The sequence below is a fragment of the Hoplias malabaricus genome, chromosome 2 (genome assembly GCF_029633855.1).
Source record: "Hoplias malabaricus isolate fHopMal1 chromosome 2, fHopMal1.hap1, whole genome shotgun sequence".
Taxonomy (NCBI): domain Eukaryota; kingdom Metazoa; phylum Chordata; class Actinopteri; order Characiformes; family Erythrinidae; genus Hoplias; species Hoplias malabaricus.
The window spans coordinates 80765674-80787953 of NC_089801.1; the positions used below are offsets into that span (position 1 = coordinate 80765674).

The 22280-nt window shown below is 39.6% G+C and overlaps 1 protein-coding gene across 1 annotated transcript in view; it reads left to right on the forward strand.

Annotated features, from left to right (window-relative positions):
* Nucleotides 1-17301: 17301 nt before the first annotated feature.
* The window catches only part of LOC136678499 (NACHT, LRR and PYD domains-containing protein 3-like), a 33339-nt gene continuing 28360 nt past the window's right edge, over nt 17302-22280 (forward strand). The window contains exons 1-7 of the mRNA XM_066656550.1: nt 17302-17390; nt 17832-17945; nt 18566-18679; nt 19552-19665; nt 20065-20178; nt 20800-20913; nt 21780-21893. Coding sequence (XP_066512647.1) covers nt 17341-17390; nt 17832-17945; nt 18566-18679; nt 19552-19665; nt 20065-20178; nt 20800-20913; nt 21780-21893 — 734 coding nt within the window. The 5' untranslated portion in view covers nt 17302-17340. The remainder of the gene's footprint in view (nt 17391-17831; nt 17946-18565; nt 18680-19551; nt 19666-20064; nt 20179-20799; nt 20914-21779; nt 21894-22280) is intronic.

A 22280-nucleotide genomic window follows, 5' to 3' on the forward strand; every position in this document is an offset into this window, starting at 1 on the left:
TCCACACACACACACACACACACACACACACACACACTCTGAAGCCCTCTATTCAGGGTGTAGTCTGTGTGATGGTGTCTCCTCAGGGGGTTGGGATGGTTGTGAATATTCAGTGGGGTTGTGTCAGATGGAGCTTCAGTAAATCTTCAGCTATCTTCAGGAATCTGTGTAAAATCTGTTTCAAGGCGGTTCCAGTAATGAACTTTATAGTGGAGCTTGTTGAGGAGGTGCCAAAGATCTCTGAACTCCTTCAGATGTTAAAAAGCTCCAGAGCTGGGATTTTCAGGGCTGTGAGTTCTGTTCTGAAACTGAAGACCAGGGCTTCACTTCACTGCTCCTGTAAAGGCACTCTTTAGAGATACGAGGTTCTGACTCAACAGCCGTGACACGCCTCCTTTCTATCAGCAGCTTCAGTGCAGTTCATCACAAGTTTGGGTACACCTGAGTACATGGTTGAGTCTCTGAGGTGAAGGAGATGAACACAAGATAAATAAATGAATTTAGAGAAACAATAAACTTGTAGGTGACTGGGGGGTGTCCAAACTTTTCCACTGAACTGAATCTGTGATGTCATCCTTTAATTCTGGCTCTTCTTCCAGACCACGATCATTTAAGGAGTGTGTGTGTGTGTGTGTGTGTGTTGGGGGAGGGGAGGGGTGTGTGTCACTGAATGGAGGATGGACGGTGCTCGGAGGGTTACTTTTAAAATGGATTCCGTTAAAAGGCCCCCGTCAAAGTCTGGTTCCTTCCAAGGCTTCTTCCAGACAGGGAGTTCTTCTTTGCCACTGTTGCCAATGTCTTGTTTTTCGGGGGTTGGGCTGTGGACGCTGCGATGGACCTTTCACAGAATATTCTCCATAATTCTGAAATTCTAATAATAATAAACTGATAAAAGTGAAAACATCTCTTTGTCTCCTTTGTCACAGTTCAGCATTTTTTCTCACATTTAATGAACACAGACAAACATTAATGTCCCCACTGCGCATGGAAACAAACACAGAGAGAAAATATTAATATGGTGAAGACGACGTATACAGCTCCTACACTGACCCATCTCTTACCAATGTAAAATACTGTGGCAGTTTATTTAACACAAAAAGAATAAAGGTGTTCAGTTGAACTCCAGTGAATTGTTTACACACAGGAACATTTAAAAACATAAAACACATCAATAGACGATAGACGTACAGTGATAATGTAGATGTATTTTCATGAGCTCATCACACATTAACCCTCCTTCACTGTCAATCATTTTGAAACGTCACTGTGTCGTAGTGAACAGAAAGCTTCATTAGAGATGTGTACACTTTTGTACGTCACTGAACAGATTATACCATTTGAAACTGAAGAAACACGGGGCACATGTATTTAATAAAAGTGCATTTCATTCTGTTCAGTTTTTCAACACAAAGATCTTGGTAAAAAAGTGCTTCAGGGGTTAATTATCAGTCCTTTCCCATCTTTTGATTCTGATTCAGTGATTGAAGTGTCACTGTCGTCATGATTAATGATGATGAGAAAATAAGATGAACAATAAAAACAACCATTAATTGCTGTAAAAGCTACACACAACATTGAAAATAACTAATAAAAGATCAATAATGATATAAATAACCATTTAATCGTAGAATACACTCTAAATTGTGTTGTGTTTCACACAATGATCAATGAAAAGTGTTAAAGTTTATTTTGTTATAAATGATACATTTACACAACTATTTTATTCATCGTTCTACAGACTTTTAAGTTGAAGTTGTGGGGTCCCTCTGTGGTTCCCTCTGGGACGGTGTTTTCAGTCATTCTCATTAATCATATAAGACACAAGAATATTAATGTGGGTAAAAACTCGGACATGCATTAACCGTCTGATCGTTTAGAGGGTCCTTGTCGAGTTGTTGATTGACGTACATTTGATCCAATCACATGACGACATCAACCACAGGAAAACAAGGGGAAGGGGGATTAGGACGGGGACGATTAGGATCCACACCGGTTTTTATCGTGATCGACCGGTCAGTGTCTCCACACAGATTTGTGCCGGTCGCATTTACACATGTGCACCACACGAGGGCAGCAGCAGCAGCGCAAACACAGCCCCACACTCACTGTTTAAGCACTGTTTCCTATTGTACTACACTTGTGCACTTGTTTTCATTAGGAATCGTTAAACTCGGACATTTAAACCATAACAGACTGTAAAATCTCTTCAGATTCTGTCTTTAAAAAAACACAGTCTCAGGAGAGAGGCGCCGCACCGGTGAAAAGCTCCAAAAGACAATCCCTTACTCACCACGCCACAGTAAACGTGCCTTTATTTCCTGAGTAACGGTAACGCACTGTTCTGGAGCTCCTAGCGCCCAGGCAATGGTAAGTTTTGACGTAAAGTCTTCGTGAATTCAAAGTTGAGGGCGTTCCTTCTTAGATTCAGTGCAGCTGTGGACCAATGAGCGGCTGCCGGCTGTGAGCGGGGTCCTATTCCCCGGGGGAGGGGTGCGCTGCTGGACGCCGCTCTCCACAGGGATTCGCTCACAGCTCTGAGGGGGCGGGTCAGAAGTGATTGACACCTCTGTAAACCAATAGCAGAGATGCAGATGAAGACAAAGAGAATCGATGTGCCGAGATCACTCACTCTCTCTGGGTCTGGGAGAGAGAAGAAGCGTCAACAGATTTTAGAATATATTTAAATTGACTTGTTTTATCACAGAACAACCAAATAAAACCTTTATGTTTGGTGACAGACTATTTTAAACGTTTGGTCACTTTGAGGTACATACTGTCTACATTCAGTGTTAAAGTCTATTTTTAAAGTGGAACCGCTCTAAAATGAGCCGGAAACTGCATCTGTGTAAGAATGAGTGTTTTAAAATAAGAGCGGTATTTCCACCGAGGGCCACAGGGGGGCAGTGTGAGCCCGCAGCGCTTTACCTCCTCTCCCTCCTTTAATGATTTTGCTGGTAGTTTTATGGAGAGAGATTAGCCTCAAAATACTTTACAAATGCGTAAATGTTAATCCACAAATTAAACACAAGTCACAGATATGTTTCACTGTTCACAAATGAACACATCACACTCTGTGTCTCACGGTCTGCAGTTTGTACAAATACAGTTACATTCATAAACACGTGTTTGGTTTTCATAGATATATCACCATTTTATGCGAAAATAAATACATTTGTTTAAATTTACATTGAATATATTTGTAAAATCACTGTCTCGAATTTAAAATGTATTTGTAAAGTGTTGAATCTGCGTTTGTGGAAAATTTGTTTATTTCCTCTTGAGGGTTTTTATTTGGAGCAAACTGGAGGATTTCCTTTAATAAAATTTAGAATAAAAATGACAGGAACGCGATAATTTAAAGATCCTTTATTGAAGCGACATGTCCTGATATCTTCATTACATTCACTAAATAGGACACATCTATAATTAAATTATATTTACAAACTAATTTAGGGGGCAGTGTGTTCATCTGAACACAGAGTAAAACACAATAAATACTCTTCACAACAAGGACACACTTCCTTAAAGAGTCATTTAAAACCATGCAGAGAAACTAGATGAAGTACAGTGCACTTCTCTGAGCGTCTGTTTATATTCTTAGTTTAAGTTGAGCCACATTTACCTGAAAAGAGTCCACCACTGTCTCAGAATTCATTAAACCATCACTACATTACAGTGAGTTTCCACTTCACTAAGTTCACCTCACTTGTAGCTACATGCACTGACTACACTGTCATATCCACCCACTGTGACTGAGTGCTCATGGGAGGTTTGCTGAATATTACGACTGTTTGTAAGTTATTAGCACCATTTCTCCCATTGTCCATTAATGGAGAGGAGCTGCTATAAATATTCATTTCAATAGTGGGCCATTTTTGAGGGTGTTACTTAAGGGTTTACACATTTAAACTGATTATAATCCAATACTGTGCTGAGTACAAAACTAATACAGTCCCATAATGTTCTGTAATTACATTAAATACACACTGAAAATGAATCCTACTGTTGATTATACACATTGATGTACAGTCGTCTACAACAAAAAGTGGACAGGGAGTGTTCTCCAAACACATTCAATATTTTGGATTCAGATTTCAGTCCAGAATTCCTCAGTCTATTTTACTACATTACTTCATGTCCCTGATCAACGTCATCATGCCATATAACTCACAGCACTGTATTATTTAAACTATTACCATTTCCCATCATTGGTCTTTACATTTTAGAGCTTTTTCCTGGCTGTGAAACATGTTCTGTTACGTCACTGTGAACATTTACATCACACAGTTCATCTCATCTTCATCTTCTTATCTGTTTAGTCCCTTTAAGTGTGGCAACAGGACAAGCAAAAAAGTCCAGACTCTACTCTGAGCTGCTCCTGGGTCGCTGAGCTCCTCACACGATCACAGAGAGATGCCCAGTAACCCACCCCAGTTCAGCCTCTCGTATCCACAGACTTGTTCTTTTAACCATCATTGTCTTGTTCTTTTGACCATGATCTTTGGGTGGACACACAGACTGAGTGTAAAACTGAGAGCTTTGCTTTATGGCGCAGCTTCTTCTTCACCACCACAGTCCAGCACAATGACCACAGGACTGCAGCCCCTACACCCAGCCTATGATCAATCTCACACTCCCTCTTCTCATCGCTCCTGAACAACTGACCCCAAGATACAGAGACTCCTCCAATTTGAGTGGGTTCTTGACCCCAACGTGGAGGAGCACACCATCTTTTTCTGGGAAATAACCATGGCCTCTTTGTGGTGCTGATTTGCAGACAGACAACAACAAAAGCTCAAGTGCACGCTGGAGTCCTCCGTACACCATCATCTGCAGAGATGACACCTCCCAAATCCCCTGAGAGAACACTCCTGTCCCATTAATATTTATTGGTGAATATAATTTCAGCTTGGAACCTGCTCTTTATCAAGTACATTATACTCATTAGTGGTGTCAGTGTAAACACTAAATTAATTTAAAATAAATTAATAACTGTATCAAATTTGACCATGACTTAATTGACCATTAGCTCAGACAAAGTTAAACAAAGGGTCTGGGCCTGAACTGATCCGGACAGAAATGCTTAAATACAGCAATGCGAAGCTTCAGATGGATTTTAAATACTGGTGAATTCCCTGAAATCTGGAATTAAGTCATAATCACTGACATCTTCAGAAATGGAGATAAATATTGATCCAGCAAACTAAAAGTCTTCTGTAACAAAATCAATCACAGGATTCTAAATTTTCACAAATTAGAGTCTTACCAAAACATAGAGCATCAGATCAGATCATCTACACACCCTCCAAACCCTGATAAAATATCATGTCCACGACAAATTTTGTGGGATTTTAAAAAGGCTTTTGACACAAAAATGTTTTAAATTAATCCAGAGTGGTGTCGGGAGTCGAGTACAGCATCATAAAATCAGTGCACAGTAACACACAACGCTGTGTAAAAGTTGACACAAAAAGAACAGAATGTTTTAAAGAAAGTAAAAGGTAAAGCAAGGCTCCAACTTTATTTAATAAATGAATTAGCCAACTACAGGATTCAGCTGCTCCTGGACTTGCTGTAGACGACCAAGAAATCAAATGCTTACTTCACGTAGATGATTTCGTGATCTTAGCACCAACAGCAGATGCACTCCAATAGAATCTGTCCATCCTAGAGAGTTACTGTAAAGATTAGGCCCTTAAAGTGAATATGGATAAAACAAATGTTATTACTTCACAGAATAAACCTAGATTATAGGGGAATAAACACCTGTTCTTTCTTAGTGATATTTAAATTTCTCACACCAGCAACTACACGTACTTGAGTAAGCTATTAACATTAACGGGAAATTTCAAATCAGCAATTATATCCCTGACAGAAAAATCTCATGAGGCTTATTGCGCAATCAGAAAAAACTGCTTCCACTGCCGATCTGGAGAGATAGAAACTGAGGGTCACTTCCCCCTCTCATGCACAAAATACAGCAACATCAGAGATTCCTTACTGTCTAAAGTCACCAACAAAATCCCCACATTCTTTGGAGGAGGAGAGTGTGTTGGTCTTCAGCAGCAGTATTTACTTGTTCTGTTGCTGTTACATATTGCAAGCTTTGATTCAGAGAAGAGCCTGAGTATAACCTCAAACCAAACCAACTGTGGGAATTAGGACAAATCAAAGTCCCATTCTTAAAAATAAGGTTTTTCAAAGGCTCTTTTGTAATGAAAACATTTCTGTATAGAACCCTGAACACTTGAATGACCTTCTGCTTGATTATAAGGTGTGAATTGTGAATGGGTTCTTCAGACTGATGGAGAATGTGCTATAGATGATTCTATATGGCACCTTTTAGAAAAGGGTTCTATACGGCAATGAAAAGGGTTCCTCTATTGTTACGCTCTGTGTGTGTCTGTGAACCACATTTTTCTGGTCAAACAGCTATTAAGTAAAGTTAATTTATTTTTATAGAAGTGATTGTCAGTGTCTCTACCTCCTCATCACTACCACTTATTGTCTGAGCTTGAATTACATTAATGTAGGGAACATAACGTATACAAGAAGAGGGAGTGAGGGGCAGCGGGTAAGAACAGAAAGTAAAAATATCTTTGACCGCAGGAGCATTTACGGAAGGAGAGAGAGAAGCTGTTTAATGTGGTAAGATAAACCGTCTTTATTAACTGTCGTTTATTAAAGCTGAAACTCAAACCGCCTCAAACCTGTGCATGTTATCAGCGTTAAAATAGCCTCTGTGGCTGCTACACTGGGTCCTCTGCTGGTTTACTGCACTAAGAAACTTCTGAATAACAGGGTGGAGGACTCTCCCGGGAAATGCGTAACGCTTTACGGCACAAATCTCCTACGAGAAGAGTCTAGCTTGGTATTCCTGGTACAGACGTTATATGGCAGAGAGAGTGACGTATATTTAAACATAAGGCCTTAAGTGCAGCATTAAGAGATGTTCACTGTTCTGTGTGTTTAGACGTATGCTCTGAGTCTGTGCTCCAAAGAGAGAAATGTTCAGGATAAGCTGTCAGTGAGGATAGAGACTATACATTTTACTCCTCCCTTAGTCCGTTGAACGTGCAAATGTAGACCAGATTCCTATTTGGAAAGGTTAAGAATCATATAGATCAGGGTCCTAGCCAAGAGCTGGCAGAGAGAAACTAGAGAGAAAATGGGAAGAGACAAGAGCGCGCTGAACACCGCTGACACCTCTCTCACCGGATCCTTAAGAACCAGCAAGTATTTACTGTTTCTGTAAATAAAGATGTATTCACACCTTTAACCATGTCTGCGGAGATTCTTTTTCATCACCTGTCTTCACAATACAGCAAATAAACAACAAGAGCAAGGAGGAGAGAGAGAGAGACAGAGAGAGAGAGAGAGAATGAATGAGCGTTTGTACAAGAGTTAATACTGGACTGAATTTACACAGTAGAATACATCCCAATCTTCTGTTTCACTGTCTGCAATTTTTAGAAATACAGTTAAAATAATAAATACACAGATATATCATCATTGTATGTGAAAATAAATACACTTGTTTACATCTACACTGTATATATTTGTAAAGACAAAGTCTCAAGTTTAAAATGTATTTGTAAATTGTTGAATCTGTGTTTGTGGCTCAAGTCACTCAGCTACTTTCCTCTCTGTGGAGCTGTATGGAGTCAAAAAAGGGTCAAAAAGATTTTGAGTTTGTAAAACAATACTCACAAATGTAACAGACTTTGTAACTGCGTTTGAGCAACTACACACACGTAAAACTAAAATCCATAAATGTATTGGAATGATTAAATTTAAAACAACAACAATAATAATAATAATTTAAATTCACAAATATGAAAAAAGATTGGCATTTGTAAATCAAATGTCGTGAATGTGTGAATCAGTACCTTCTCAGACGGCTTAAAATGTGCAAGAGCAAACCTTTTTAAGGTTCCAAATGTGACAATGGGAGTTTTTGAATGAGGTGGAAAAAATCCACACATTAGCCTTCTCTGCTGCGTGTGCGAATCTCTTTTTGCAGTTGCGGATTCAAGCTGGATTGGCTGATTGGCTTTAGCTGGACCAATCCGATCGCGAGGTTTGTTTAACCAATCGGAATCATTGAATCATTGATTTGTTTCTGTCAACCATAGCGCTTTTCCACCAAATGAACTCCGGTTCTTGAACCGGTTCCGTTCCTGATCCTTGAAACCTTGATTCTTTCCAGTGAACTGCCGCTTTTCTACGGACAGCGGAGAAACGTAACCAAGAGCAGCGGCTCTGACCAAAGCGCATGGCATCGCGCCTAACTACACCAGAATCACACAAAATCACATAAAAACGGGGCGTGTTCCTGTTTTTGTCCTATTATTTAACGCTGTATTTGAAGCTCTGAGCTCTTGGTTACGTTTCTCCGCTGTTCACAAGGTCAGCAGGACGCCTCTGAACTCGGCCACAGCGTCATCCGCTCATGACGCACTCCTGATTCCCTTCTGAACGTGTAGAAACGCCGCGGTTCACTGGAAATAACCAATGTTCCAAGAACGGAACCGGTTCAAGAACCAGAGTTCTTTTGGTGGAAAAAATCAGTGTTCCGATTTGTTAAACAAACGTGTCTGCAGTTGCTCAAACGCAGTTACAAAGTCCGTTACATTTGTGATTATTTGTAAGATCTTTTGGACTCCATAGAGTTGTCCACACTGAGGCCACAGTGAAAGTGAAAGTTGCAGAAAGAGAAGAGGAAGAGCTCCGCACTTCACCGCTTCGACTTTAACGTAAGTTCGTTAATGATCTTTAATGCGTTTAAACAGTTGTGGAGTCTCTTCGTTGAATCTGTTAAATTATTAAAACCACTCAATCCTGCGTGTGAACACGGACAAAGTTCATAGTGACGGCGGTGTGAAAGTGATGAACATCTCTCTGAATTTAAACCGCTGTGGAATAAGCTGCTGTAGCTGTAGATAAACGCTTTAAACCGGAAATCACGGCAGATCTGCGGATACATGAATAAAACATTTAAAACAAACGGGACTTGACGTTCGCTCTGTGGTGTGGACATCAAACAGGGACTTCTTCCACCGAGAGCTGCGAGTGTCTTCAACTAAAGCTGTTTTTAAGCGGTGCTCCAGCTCTGGTCTGGTCCGAGGAGAAGCGCGTTCATGTGATTAATGTGAAAGATAATTGGACGGTTCAGGACGTGAAATGGCAGCTGCGGTCTCGGTCGGTTTTGTTGGTGTTTTTAACTCTAACGAAGAAAATACAATAGTGGGTGAACTCGTTTTATTCCCTGACTCAGGTTTTTAACCTTTGTTCAGTGTTTGACGCCCTCTTTCGTCACGACGCTGAAGTTGGTTATTTCGCCAGTTTCTTATTCGGATTCTCAGTTCCATCTTAAATGGTGAAATAGTTGCATTCTGTCGCCGCTGGATGGCAAAGTACGAACACACCTTCCATAACATGGAAAACCTACACGTTTCAAAGAGTCTCAAAAATGTGAAAGGCTCACTGACGACACAATATAAGAGACTATTAATTCCCTGAAGATGAAGAAATTTTACTTTGGAATTTTTTTGTAATTGCCCTATAAACATAGCATTGGACATAATAGAATGTGTGGGGAAATTGTGCATTTGAATAAAGTCATTTGATATTATCTCTTTATTTTCAAAGTGTCTCAAAAATCTAAAAGGCTTACTGAAGACACAATATAACAGACTACTAATACCCTAAAGAGACAACGAAATTTTTCTCTGGAATTTTTTTGTAATTGCCCTATAAACATAGCATTGGACATGGTTGAATGTGTGGGGAAATTGTGCATTTGACTTAATTCATTGGACATTATCTCTAAATTTTCAAATAGTCTCAAAAATCTGAAAGGCCCACCGAAGACACAATATAACAGACTATTAATATCCTGAAGATGAAGAAATTCTAGTGTGGAATTTTTTTATAATGTCCCTATAAACATAGCATTGGATATGATAGACTGTGGGAAAATTGTTCATTTGACTTAATTCATTGGACATTATCTCTAAATTTTCAAAGAGTCTCAAAAATCTGAAAGGTCCACTGAAGACACAATATAACAGACTATTAATACCCTGAAGATGAAGAAATTGTACTGTGGAATTTTTTTATAATGGCCCTATAAACATAGCATTGGAGATGATCAGGGTATTAATAGTGTGTTATATTGTGTCTTCAGGGAGCCTTTCAGATATTTGAGACTCTTTGAAAATAAAGAGATAATTTCCGATGAATTTAGACACATGCACAATTTCCGCACATTTTCATTTTCATGTCCAATGCTAAGTTTATAGGGCAATTATATAAAAATTCCACAGTAAAATTTCTTCATATTCAGGATATTAATAGTCGGTTATATTGTGTCTTCAGTATGCCTTTCAGATTTTTGAGACCCTTAGAAAATAAAGAGATAATGTCAAATGAATTAAGCCATATGCGCAATTTCCACACATTTTAGTGTCCAGTGCTATGTTTATAGGGCCATTTTACTTTATAGGGCCAATTTCCACAGTAAGATTTCTTCATCTTCAGGGTCTGTTATATTGTGTCTTCAATGAGCCTTTCAGATTCTTAGACTCTTTGAAAATAAAGAGATAATATCCACTGAATTAAGCTAAACGTGTAGTTTTTCCATGTTATGGAAGGTGTGTTCGTACTTTGCCATCAAGCGGCGACAGAATGCAACTATTTCACCATTTAAGGTGGAACAGAGAATCCGAATAAGAAACTGGCAAATAAGTAACCAATTTCAGCGTCGTCTCAAACGGTGAATGCAAATGAGTTAATACTTGCAAAGTATTGTTTTTGGGATCCAAGACAAGCAGCTACAACTCAGTTTATGTCAGAAATATTTGCCGTTTAAAAAAACACGAAATATATTTTTTCTTATGGGCTGCCGCCATCTCCGCGAGAGCTAAGGGACCGTTTACAAACTACACTACACAGTAAAACGAAGGTGACGAACCACGTAGATGACATACACTACATCTCTTACGTTGGTCAATTTAACCATTGCTGGCCTGTAGTGATGTGTTTTTGAGAACAAATTTCAATAGCTTTTGAACCTTTGATGATATTGTTTCTAAACAAATAGTATTTGATCAAGTGCCACCCACATGACATACTACACCTGTTATTTTGGTAAATTTAACCATTACTGGCCCATGGTGATACATTTTTCATTACAAATTTCAATAGCTTTGGAAGCTTTGATGATAATGTTTCAAAACAAGTTGTATTTGATCAAGTGCCACCCACATGACATACTACACCTCTTATTTAAGTAAATGTAACCATTGCAGCCCATGGTGATGGGTTTTTGAGAATTCATTTTAATAGCTTTTTAAGCTTTAAAAATATTGTTTCAGAACAAGTTGTATTTGATCAAGTGCCACCGACATGACATACTACACCTCTTATTTAGGTAAATTTAACCATTGCTGGCTCATGGTGATGGGTTTTTGGGAATACATTTCAATAACTTTAGAACATTTAATGAAATTGTTTCAAAACAAGTTGTATTTGATGAAGTGTAACCCACAATTCAAATGAAACCAGCGCTGACATCTGTCACTGTTCCTGTTGTAATGGGTTATTGCTCATTTTTGCTAGGCATTTGTAAAGGCATTGGTATCTAAAAAACAAACACAGCAAATGCTTATGAGAATAGGTTTTTGGCCAAATGTTTGCTGATACACCATAGCAGCCAACTTGTAAAACTTAAGCAATTACATACCAATGCCTTTACAAATGCCTAGCAAAAATTACAGATAGCAGTTACAGATAATGAATGAATGAAAGCTCTAATGGCTACACTCTCAATCGTTTGACTGACACAAGTTCTTTATATTTATTTTATTTTGTATCTTCAGTGAAGATGGAGGGTGGCATGGTGGTGCAGAAGGTAGTGTTGTAGTCACACAGCTCCAGGGACCTGGAAGTTGCGGGTTCAAGTCCCGCTCCGGGTGACTGTCTGTGAGGAGTGTAGTGTGTTCTCCCTCCCACAGTCCAAAAACACACATTGGTAGGTGGATTGGTGACTCAAAACGTGTGTGTGTGTGTGGCCTTGTGAAGGACTGGCGCCCCCTCCAGGGTGTATACCTGCCTTGCACCCAGTGATTCCAGATAGGCTCTGGACCCAATGAGACCCTGTGGATAAGCACTTACAGACAATGAATGAATGAAAGTGAAGATGGAGGACACGTGAAGTGCTGACAGTTGTTTAAATCTTTTAATTTAGTGAATAATGTTATAAAAATTATTAAAAATATAGTTTACCTAAACACAAACATAACACTCAACTCTCTATTTGAAAAGAAAGATACCCCCCCCCCCCAGAGGCATGCAGACATCCTACAACATTCAAACTTTCAATATAGATGACTTTTATTCAGTAAAAAAAAAAAAAAACCTTAGTCTTCAGGCAACAAATCATGAAACACCATCACATTTCTCTCAGTGCACTCCACTGCATCTCTGTCAGATGCAACACCTGTGACTTCTGCCCAAACAAATGCATGTATAACGTTAGGCCCCGTCCACATGGATCCATTTATTTTTTAAAGCTGAGTTTTTGTCTGCATTTTGGCCTTCCATCCACAGGAGCACAGTGTTTAAGATCACTGAAAATGGAGGTGTTCAAAAACGCTCTCTATAGTGGAGATTTATTTAAGATTGTTATTTAAAAAGGGACATTATCACTGTTCTCATGTGGACAAAAGTAAATGGAGGTTTTCTGAGACACTGATGTCACACAGTGAGACTGTCTCTGGTTTAAATGCAAATACCTCCTCACTCCTTCTATAGTGAAGTTCATTAGTCAATAAACTACAATATAAATGCAGCTAGCACTGATTTCAGATTCCCACATATGAGTAAATATAAATGGTGCTGTATTATAAATCTATAATGCAGTATTAAGACCTAGATTCAGTAATTTAATGACTCGTGTAGTGCCTCTGCCTCCTGATGATTTTTTTTTTTTTTTTATGAACTTTCTGCATTTACATCCAGTCCCTTCTCCTTTGCGGCAGTGTCCTATCAATGTATTAAAGTATAAAATGTCTTCACAGGAAACAGAGGAGTGTGTCCAGTGTCCAGGTTTATCTCTGAAGAGTAAAAGGTTATGATGGAGTTTTATGACCCCTGGACTGGAGAAGACCCCCCAGACTCAAAGTGCGTTACCTTCTGTCATTTGTATCTGTTTTATTGATTCTGTGATGTTGAAACACAAGTTCCAGTGTTAAGATTCAACATTTAATGATCACAGTTTGGGGAATGAGTTAAAATGTTAAGACACAAAGGAAGCAGTGAAGAGATGCCTCCACCAGAGGCCAGTCTTTCCACACAGACAATCAGCTCCTGTTTCATGAGAAATATATATATGAATTACCATAAAAGCATATAAATTAACATTATAAAAAGGTATATAACTCTGAACACTGGTTCAAACCAAGCTGCAAAAAAATATGAATGTAATGAATATAATAATTCACAGGCACTTTAAAATGCCATTATATTGTAGTAATCAAAATAAATATAACCCCAAACCACACCCTAAATCAAGCGTTCACACACAAAACTTAAAAAAAAATCTTCTAGAGGAAAACTGTTCCAGTTGAAATCATTACACAATTTTAAATGGTGGCTTAGTCTCTGTGGAGGATACAGTACTGCTCTCCACATAAATAAACGTTTATTGACACACTCATAATTAGTTAAATGTGTAACAATAAGTGAAGTCATGAGCCTGGGAGGTGGTAAAACTGAAACCAAACAAACAATGGCCAGAGGTGATTCAATACAATGTAAAGACGACAGAATAATACATTAAAATTATTAGATTAAAAAAATAGCACACACTGCAATAAGCAGATACAAGTATAAAATTATGTTTTTAAAGGTACACTTTCCAGTTTTTTGCCACCAGATGTCGCACTGAGATCACAGCGTCTCAGATCCAAACAAAAGAGTTAAACAGCAGCACCCTTCCCTTCAGCCTCAACACCACCCCAACCTCCCACCTCAGCTTTTCAGAGCTCAGAGGAAAACCTGAAAAAGTCACACTGACTCACTCCAACTGAGCTTATAGTATTTATGACAAATTCATAATAACATTATGTCTAAAGTTATCATGTCAGTCACTCGTGAAACCAGACATGGAATCACCAGTAAAATCAGACTCTCCCACTCTGCTGTACTTAGTGTCTCATTTGAATTTACCCTTTCCACATTAAATGGTGGTGTAGATCATGTGTGTGTGTCATGTGCTGCCATCCATGGGTTTCAGTTGATGTCACAGTATAGAGTATTGGGCACTTACTCATTACTCAAACACACACCTCAAATAAAACTGTGATATTTCAGTTGTTTAATTGTTTCTGTCAAGATTTTTAGTCCTCATTTAGACGTTTAAATGAAAAAAATATATAAGTATGGAACCCTGACCCATTTATCCGCATCACATTTGTAAACGGAACTCTCTTTGTTTGTTTGTTTGTTTGTGTCAGTCAGTAGAGGAGCTCGGGCTATGTCCAAAAATAGCATCATACTCCCTACAAAGTGTACATCACACATGATAAAACGAGTAATACTCCACCCAGACAGTAATTAGTCACTAATTCCACAGGGAAATGTGAACACTTATAGCTCACTAAAACTTAATTTACTATAATAACAAAAGGCACTATGCGGGGGCAGAGCCCATTATTTTGTGACCGACACTGAGCCCTACGAAGGGCGTAGAGAGATTTGGGATTCTGCTTTGGCTTCACTGCGGCATGGAAACCTCTCTCGCTGATTACTCACACTTTCAGACAAGGAGAACTACTTTATTAAACTTTAGGCCAAACCAGAGGAAGACAGTCCTGATAAAAACATGATCAGTTACACTCTCAGAGCGCAGTGACATGCTTTGATCAAAAGACAAAAGAATACGTGGCTTGTGTCTGTAGTCTCTTGCACTAAAATAAAACACGAGTGAAATAAGATGAAGCTTGTATATGATCTGTGTATGAATAAGTCACTAGTTTTCCATTAGATCCTATGATGAAAATGGTACTTTGTGTAACCAGTTTTAGCAGTGTCTTTCTCCTCATTATGCCACACTACAGGATGCTTTACCCCACTGATGGGAAGAGGAGGTTTGTTTCTGTGCTGCGTTCTGAAACCAGACAATCACTCAATATAGCGCCCATGGCAAAATAAAAAATCGTCACGGCAATCAATAGATATTAATGATTAAAGTGTTGGATAATTTGCCCTTTATTTAGATTGTATAACTTGTTAATTAGGTTTATTTTCACCTGACTGGATGTAAACCAGTGATGTGTAAAGATCTGAATTCTATTTCCTTTCTATATTTTTAACTGTTTGCTCTGTTGTAGATGGCAGACGTTCAGAGCAGAATCTCCAGCCCCCAGCTGTGTGTCTCTGAAGAGCAACAACTCTATGTTGATTCCTCCTAATTTCAGTAATGAAAGAGTCAGTTCTGACCCGAGGTGAGACATTATTTTACATTCTCATGAGTTTCAGCATGACAGGACTCAACAAGCAGTGTTTTTTTTTATTATTTTTCTTGTTTGTGTGTGTTTTCTGCAGTTGAATCTGCAGGAATCTGCAGGTTCTTCTGTAATATAATCACTTATTTTCTGGAGTGTGCTGCTGCCAGGGTCACTATTCTTTACATGAATGAGCAGCTTGTGTGTGTCTTACACTACTGAGTGTATGAGTTCTCTGAAGAGCAGGTATAGTATTTAAGAGAATTAAGCCAGACTTTGTTTTCAGTCACATGTAGAAATGTGAGTTCTGTTCACTGTTATGATTCTTGAGCAGGAAAAACTGAGAGAAGTGTCAGCCCTGACCTTTTTAAATTCTACTTGTTTGACCTCCGTCCTTTGATAAATGTTACCAGCATTTATCCAGCCCTCAAGATATTTCACGAAAAGGGGTATTTTCTAGTGTTTAACCTTAAAAATATTAATTTATAGAGCACTGCAGCGCTACTGTGTGACGACAGTAGACACTTCAGATGAAACTATGGTTAAATTTCATATTTTATAATCAGATTTTGGTTTAAATCTTACATGTGTCTCCACTTCACATTTCCAGATGGCAGACGTTCAGAGCAGATCTTTCAGAGCCCAGCTGTGTGTCTCTGAAGAGCAACGACTCAATGTTTCATCCTCCTACTTTCAGCAATGGGAGAATCAGTTCTGATCAGAGGTGAGAGTCAAAAGTAAATATTAATATTAACCCTGATTCTAACAGAGCTGCAATAAAACTCACATCCAAAAGTCAAATAAACAAAACAGAAACGTGATCAAAAAAGCCAAATGCACTTTAAATGGCATCATACTGCAGTTATGAAATAGAAAAAACAACAGCCCTGAGAATTGAGCTTTACATTCACACACACACACACTTTTTGCGTACACCACTCCAGGTGTGTGTACACTGCCCTAGTGCACTAGTGCGTGTGTGTATTCACTTCCACAGATGGGTTAAAGGAGCACTGTAGTAATTTCACCTCAAAATGACAGTTTCAAAATGATTGTGACGCCCCTCCGACCTGTAATAGAGAGAATAGTGCCTCTCTCACTGCTCTCCAGGGCTGCTTCTCTTAAAAAAAACAAAAAAAAACTAGTCTCTGAAACTTCAGAATCTCAGGGTGGAGAACTCTCGTGAGAAGTGCGTAACACTTTTCAGCACATATCTCACGGGTGTTTAGCTCACTACAAAAAAAAACCAGCTCAGTTTTCCTGGTAAGGACATTATGGCAGAGGGAGCAAGGAGGAGAAAGAGAGTGTCAGAGCACCATACAAGAGTTATTATTGGACTTACTCAGTGGAGTGTCTGCACTGCTGTGTCTGTGTCTGTACCAGTGCAACACACACTAACACACCACCAACACGTCACTGTGTGTCACTGCAGCGCTTTGAATGATCCACCACGCAGATCATAGCTGTTCTGTGGGGGTCCTGAACATTGAAGAACAGGGTGGTAGGAGGCTAACGGTTAATGCAGAGCAATAGATAAAAAATACAGTCTGTTACTGTAGAACTACAAAGTGCTCCTTTGGACAGTGGGGCTGAGAGAATGAACTCATGAACACACTGCAGATATCAGTGTAATGTGATTTTCTTCTTAATTTGATTAATTAACTGGTTAATTGGGTTCAATTTCACCTGACTGGATGTAAACCAGTGATGTGTAAAAATCTGAATTCTATTTCCTTTCTATATATTTAACTGTCTGCTCTGTTGTAGATGGCAGACGTTCAGAGCAGAATCTCCAGCCCCCAGCGGTGTGTCTCTGAAGAGCAACAAGTCAATGTTTGATCCTCCTACTTTCAGTAACGAAAGAGTCAGTTTTGACCCGAGGTGAGACATGACTTAACATTCTCATGAGTTTCAGCACAACACGACTCTCTCTGTGTGTGTGTGTGTGTGTGTGTGTGTGTGTGTGTGTGTGTGTGTGTGTTTTCTGCAATTGATTCTATTTTGAGTTATTGATCCTGCACATGGGAGAACAGGGTTCCTCTGTAATGTAATCAATTATTTTCTGGAGTGTACTGCTGCCAGGGTCACTATTCTTTACATGAATGAGCAGTGTGTGTGTGTGTGTCTTACACTACTGAGTGTATGAGCTCTCTGTAGAGCAGGGGGTGAAATCTATCAGAATTGGGCCAGACTTATAACTTATAGAGCACTGCTGTGTGATGTCAGTAGACACATTTACAGCAGATTAATCTATTGTTAAATTCACTTATAATCAGATTGTGGCTTTAAACTCTTAATTGTGTCTCCACTACACTTTTCCAGATGGCAGACGTTCAGAGCAGAACGTCCAGAATACAGCTGTGTGTCTCTGAAGAGCAACAACTCATTGTTCAATCCTCCTGATTTCAGTGATGGGAGAATCAGTTCTGACCCGAGGTGAGACACTAACAACATTCTCATGAGTTTCGTCAGGACACGACTGCAGTGTGTTTTCTGTAATTGTCTCTGTTTGGAGTTTCCTGTCCTACACATGGGAGAACAGGGTTCAAGCCCAGCTTGTTCCTCTAGTGCTGCTCCTCTGTAATTTAATCTCTTCTGGAGTGTGTTGCTGCCACAGTCGTTATTCTTTAAATGAAAGAGCAGTGTGTGTGTGTGTCTTACACTACTGAGTTGAGCTCTCTGAAGAGCAGGTATAGTATTTCAGAAAATTAAGCCAGGCTTTGTTTTTAGTCAAATTTAGAAATGCGAGTCCTGCTCACTGTTATTTCTTGATCGAGAAATACTGAGAAATGTCAGCCCTGAACTTTTTAAATTGTACTTGTTCGACCTCCCTCTGTTAATACATAATGTTACCAGCATTTGTCCAACCCTCAAGATATTTAATGAGAAGGGGTATTTTCTAGTGTTTAACCTTGAAAATATTAGTTTATAGAGCACTGCAGCACTACTGTGTGATGACAGTAGATTTACAGCAGATGAAGCTATGGTTAAATATCAATGTTTGTAAACAGATTGTGGTTTAAACTCTTACTGGTGTCTCCACTTCACATTTCCAGAGAGCAGACATTCAGAGCAGAAAGTCCAGAATACAGCAGTGTGTCCCTGAAGAGCAACGACTCAATGTTTCATCCTCCTACTTTCAGCGATGGGAGAATCAGTTCTGACCCGAGGTGAGAGTCAAAAGTATATATTAATAATAACCCTGATTCTAAAAGAGCTGCAATAAAACGCACATCCAAAAGTCAAATAAACAAAACAGAAAAGTGATCCACCACCCAGATCATACCTGCTCTGTGGGGGTCCTGAACATTGAAGAACAGGGTGGTAGGAGGCTAACAGTTAATGCACAGCAATAGATAAAAATTTACAGTCTGTAACTGTAGAACTACAAAGTGCTCCTGTGGACAGTAGAGCTGAGAGACTTTAGAAATTAGGTGGTTATTATGTTATGGTTTAGTGGGTGTATAGTGAGTTTGTGTAGTAAATTAAAAACTTTTTAAGGCAGCACAATGGTGCAGCAGGTTAGTGTCGCAGTCACACAGCTCCAGGGACCTGGAGGTTGTGGGTTCAAGTCCTGCTCCGGGTGACTGTCTGTGAGGAGTTTGGTGTGTTCTCCCTGTGTCCGCATGGGTTTCCTCCGGGTGCTCCGGTTTCCTCCCACAGTCCAAAACACATGTTGGTAGGTGGATTGGTGACTCAAAAGTGTGTGTGTGTGTGTGTGTGTGTGTGTGTTGCCTTGTGAAGGACTGGCACCCCCTCCAGCGTGTGCTCCTGCCTTGCATCCAATGATTCAGAGTTTGCTCCGAGCCCACCACGACCCTGAACTGGATAAGGGTTACAGATAATGAATGAATGAATGAATGAAGATTTTATAAGTAGCGCACACTACAGATTTCAGTGTAAAATAATCTTCTTCTTAATTTGATTAAATAACTGGTTAATTAGATTTATTTTCACCTGAATGAATGTAAAACAGTGTAAAACGTGTAAAAGCCTGAACTCTATTTCCTTTCTATATATTTAACTGTCTGCTCTGTTGCAGATGGCAGACGTTCAGAGCAGAATCTCCAGCCCCCAGCGGTGTGTCTCTGAAGAGCAACAAATCAATGTTTGATCCTCCTACTTTCAGTAACGAAAGAGTCAGTTTTGACCCGAGGTGAGACATGACTTAACATTCACATGAGTTTCAGCACGACACGACTCTGTGTGTGTGTTTTCTGCAATTGATTCTATTTTGAGTTATTGATCCTGCACATGGGAGAACAGGGTTCCCCTGTAATGTAATCAATTATTTTCTGGAGTGTACTGCTGCCAGGGTCACTATTCTTTACATGAATGAGCAGTGTGTGTGTGTGTGTCTTACACTACTGAGTGTATGAGCTCTCTGTAGAGCAGGGGGTGAAATCTATCAGAATTGGGCCAGACTTATAACTTATAGAGCACTGCTGTGTGATGTCAGTAGACACATTTACAGCAGATTAATCTATTGTTAAATTCACTTATAATCAGATTGTGGCTTTAAACTCTTAATTGTGTCTCCACTACACTTTTCCAGATGGCAGACGTTCAGAGCAGAACGTCCAGAATACAGCTGTGTGTCTCTGAAGAGCAACAACTCATTGTTCAATCCTCCTGATTTCAGTGATGGGAGAATCAGTTCTGACCCGAGGTGAGACACTAACAACATTCTCATGAGTTTCGTCAGGACACGACTGCAGTGTGTTTTCTGTAATTGTCTCTGTTTGGAGTTTCCTGTCCTACACATGGGAGAACAGGGTTCAAGCCCAGCTTGTTCCTCTAGTGCTGCTCCTCTGTAATTTAATCTCTTCTGGAGTGTGTTGCTGCCACAGTCGTTATTCTTTAAATGAAAGAGCAGTGTGTGTGTGTGTCTTACACTACTGAGTTGAGCTCTCTGAAGAGCAGGTATAGTATTTCAGAAAATTAAGCCAGGCTTTGTTTTTAGTCAAATTTAGAAATGCGAGTCCTGCTCACTGTTATTTCTTGATCGAGAAATACTGAGAAATGTCAGCCCTGAACTTTTTAAATTGTACTTGTTCGACCTCCCTCTGTTAATACATAATGTTACCAGCATTTGTCCAACCCTCAAGATATTTAATGAGAAGGGGTATTTTCTAGTGTTTAACCTTGAAAATATTAGTTTATAGAGCACTGCAGCGCTACTGTGTGATGACAGTAGATTTACAGCAGATGAAGCTATGGTTAAATATCACTCTTTGTAATCCATTTGTGTCTTTAAACTCTTTATTGTGTCTCCACTTCACATTTCCAGAGAGCAGACATTCAGAGCAGAAAGTCCAGAATACAGCTGTGTGTCCCTGAAGAGCAACGACTCAATGTTTCATCCTCCTACTTTCAGCGATGGGAGAATCAGTTCTGACCCGAGGTGAGAGTCAAAAGTATATATTAATAATAACCCTGATTCTAAAAGAGCTGCAATAAAACGCACATCCAAAAGTCAAATAAACAAAACAGAAAAGTGATCCACCACCCAGATCATACCTGCTCTGTGGGGGTCCTGAACATTGAAGAACAGGGTGGTAGGAGGCTAACAGTTAATGCACAGCAATAGATAAAAATTTACAGTCTGTAACTGTAGAACTACAAAGTGCTCCTGTGGACAGTAGAGCTGAGAGACTTTAGAAATTAGGTGGTTATTATGTTATGGTTTAGTGGGTGTATAGTGAGTTTGTGTAGTAAATTAAAAACTTTTTAAGGCAGCACAATGGTGCAGCAGGTTAGTGTCGCAGTCACACAGCTCCAGGGACCTGGAGGTTGTGGGTTCAAGTCCTGCTCCGGGTGACTGTCTGTGAGGAGTTTGGTGTGTTCTCCCTGTGTCCGCATGGGTTTCCTCCGGGTGCTCCGGTTTCCTCCCACAGTCCAAAACACATGTTGGTAGGTGGATTGGTGACTCAAAAGTGTGTGTGTGTGTGTGTGTGTGTTGCCTTGTGAAGGACTGGCACCCCCTCCAGCGTGTGCTCCTGCCTTGCATCCAATGATTCAGAGTTTGCTCCGAGCCCACCACGACCCTGAACTGGATAAGGGTTACAGATAATGAATGAATGAATGAATGAAGATTTTATAAGTAGCGCACACTACAGATTTCAGTGTAAAATAATCTTCTTCTTAATTTGATTAAATAACTGGTTAATTAGATTTATTTTCACCTGAATGAATGTAAAACAGTGTAAAACGTGTAAAAGCCTGAACTCTATTTCCTTTCTATATATTTAACTGTCTGCTCTGTTGCAGATGGCAGACGTTCAGAGCAGAATCTCCAGCCCCCAGCGGTGTGTCTCTGAAGAGCAACAAATCAATGTTTGATCCTCCTACTTTCAGTAACGAAAGAGTCAGTTTTGACCCGAGGTGAGACATGACTTAACATTCACATGAGTTTCAGCACGACACGACTCTGTGTGTGTGTTTTCTGCAATTGATTCTATTTTGAGTTATTGATCCTGCACATGGGAGAACAGGGTTCCCCTGTAATGTAATCAATTATTTTCTGGAGTGTACTGCTGCCAGGGTCACTATTCTTTACATGAATGAGCAGTGTGTGTGTGTGTGTCTTACACTACTGAGTGTATGAGCTCTCTGTAGAGCAGGGGGTGAAATCTATCAGAATTGGGCCAGACTTATAACTTATAGAGCACTGCTGTGTGATGTCAGTAGACACATTTACAGCAGATTAATCTATTGTTAAATTCACTTATTATCAGTTTGTGGCTTTAAACTCTTAATTGTGTCTCCACT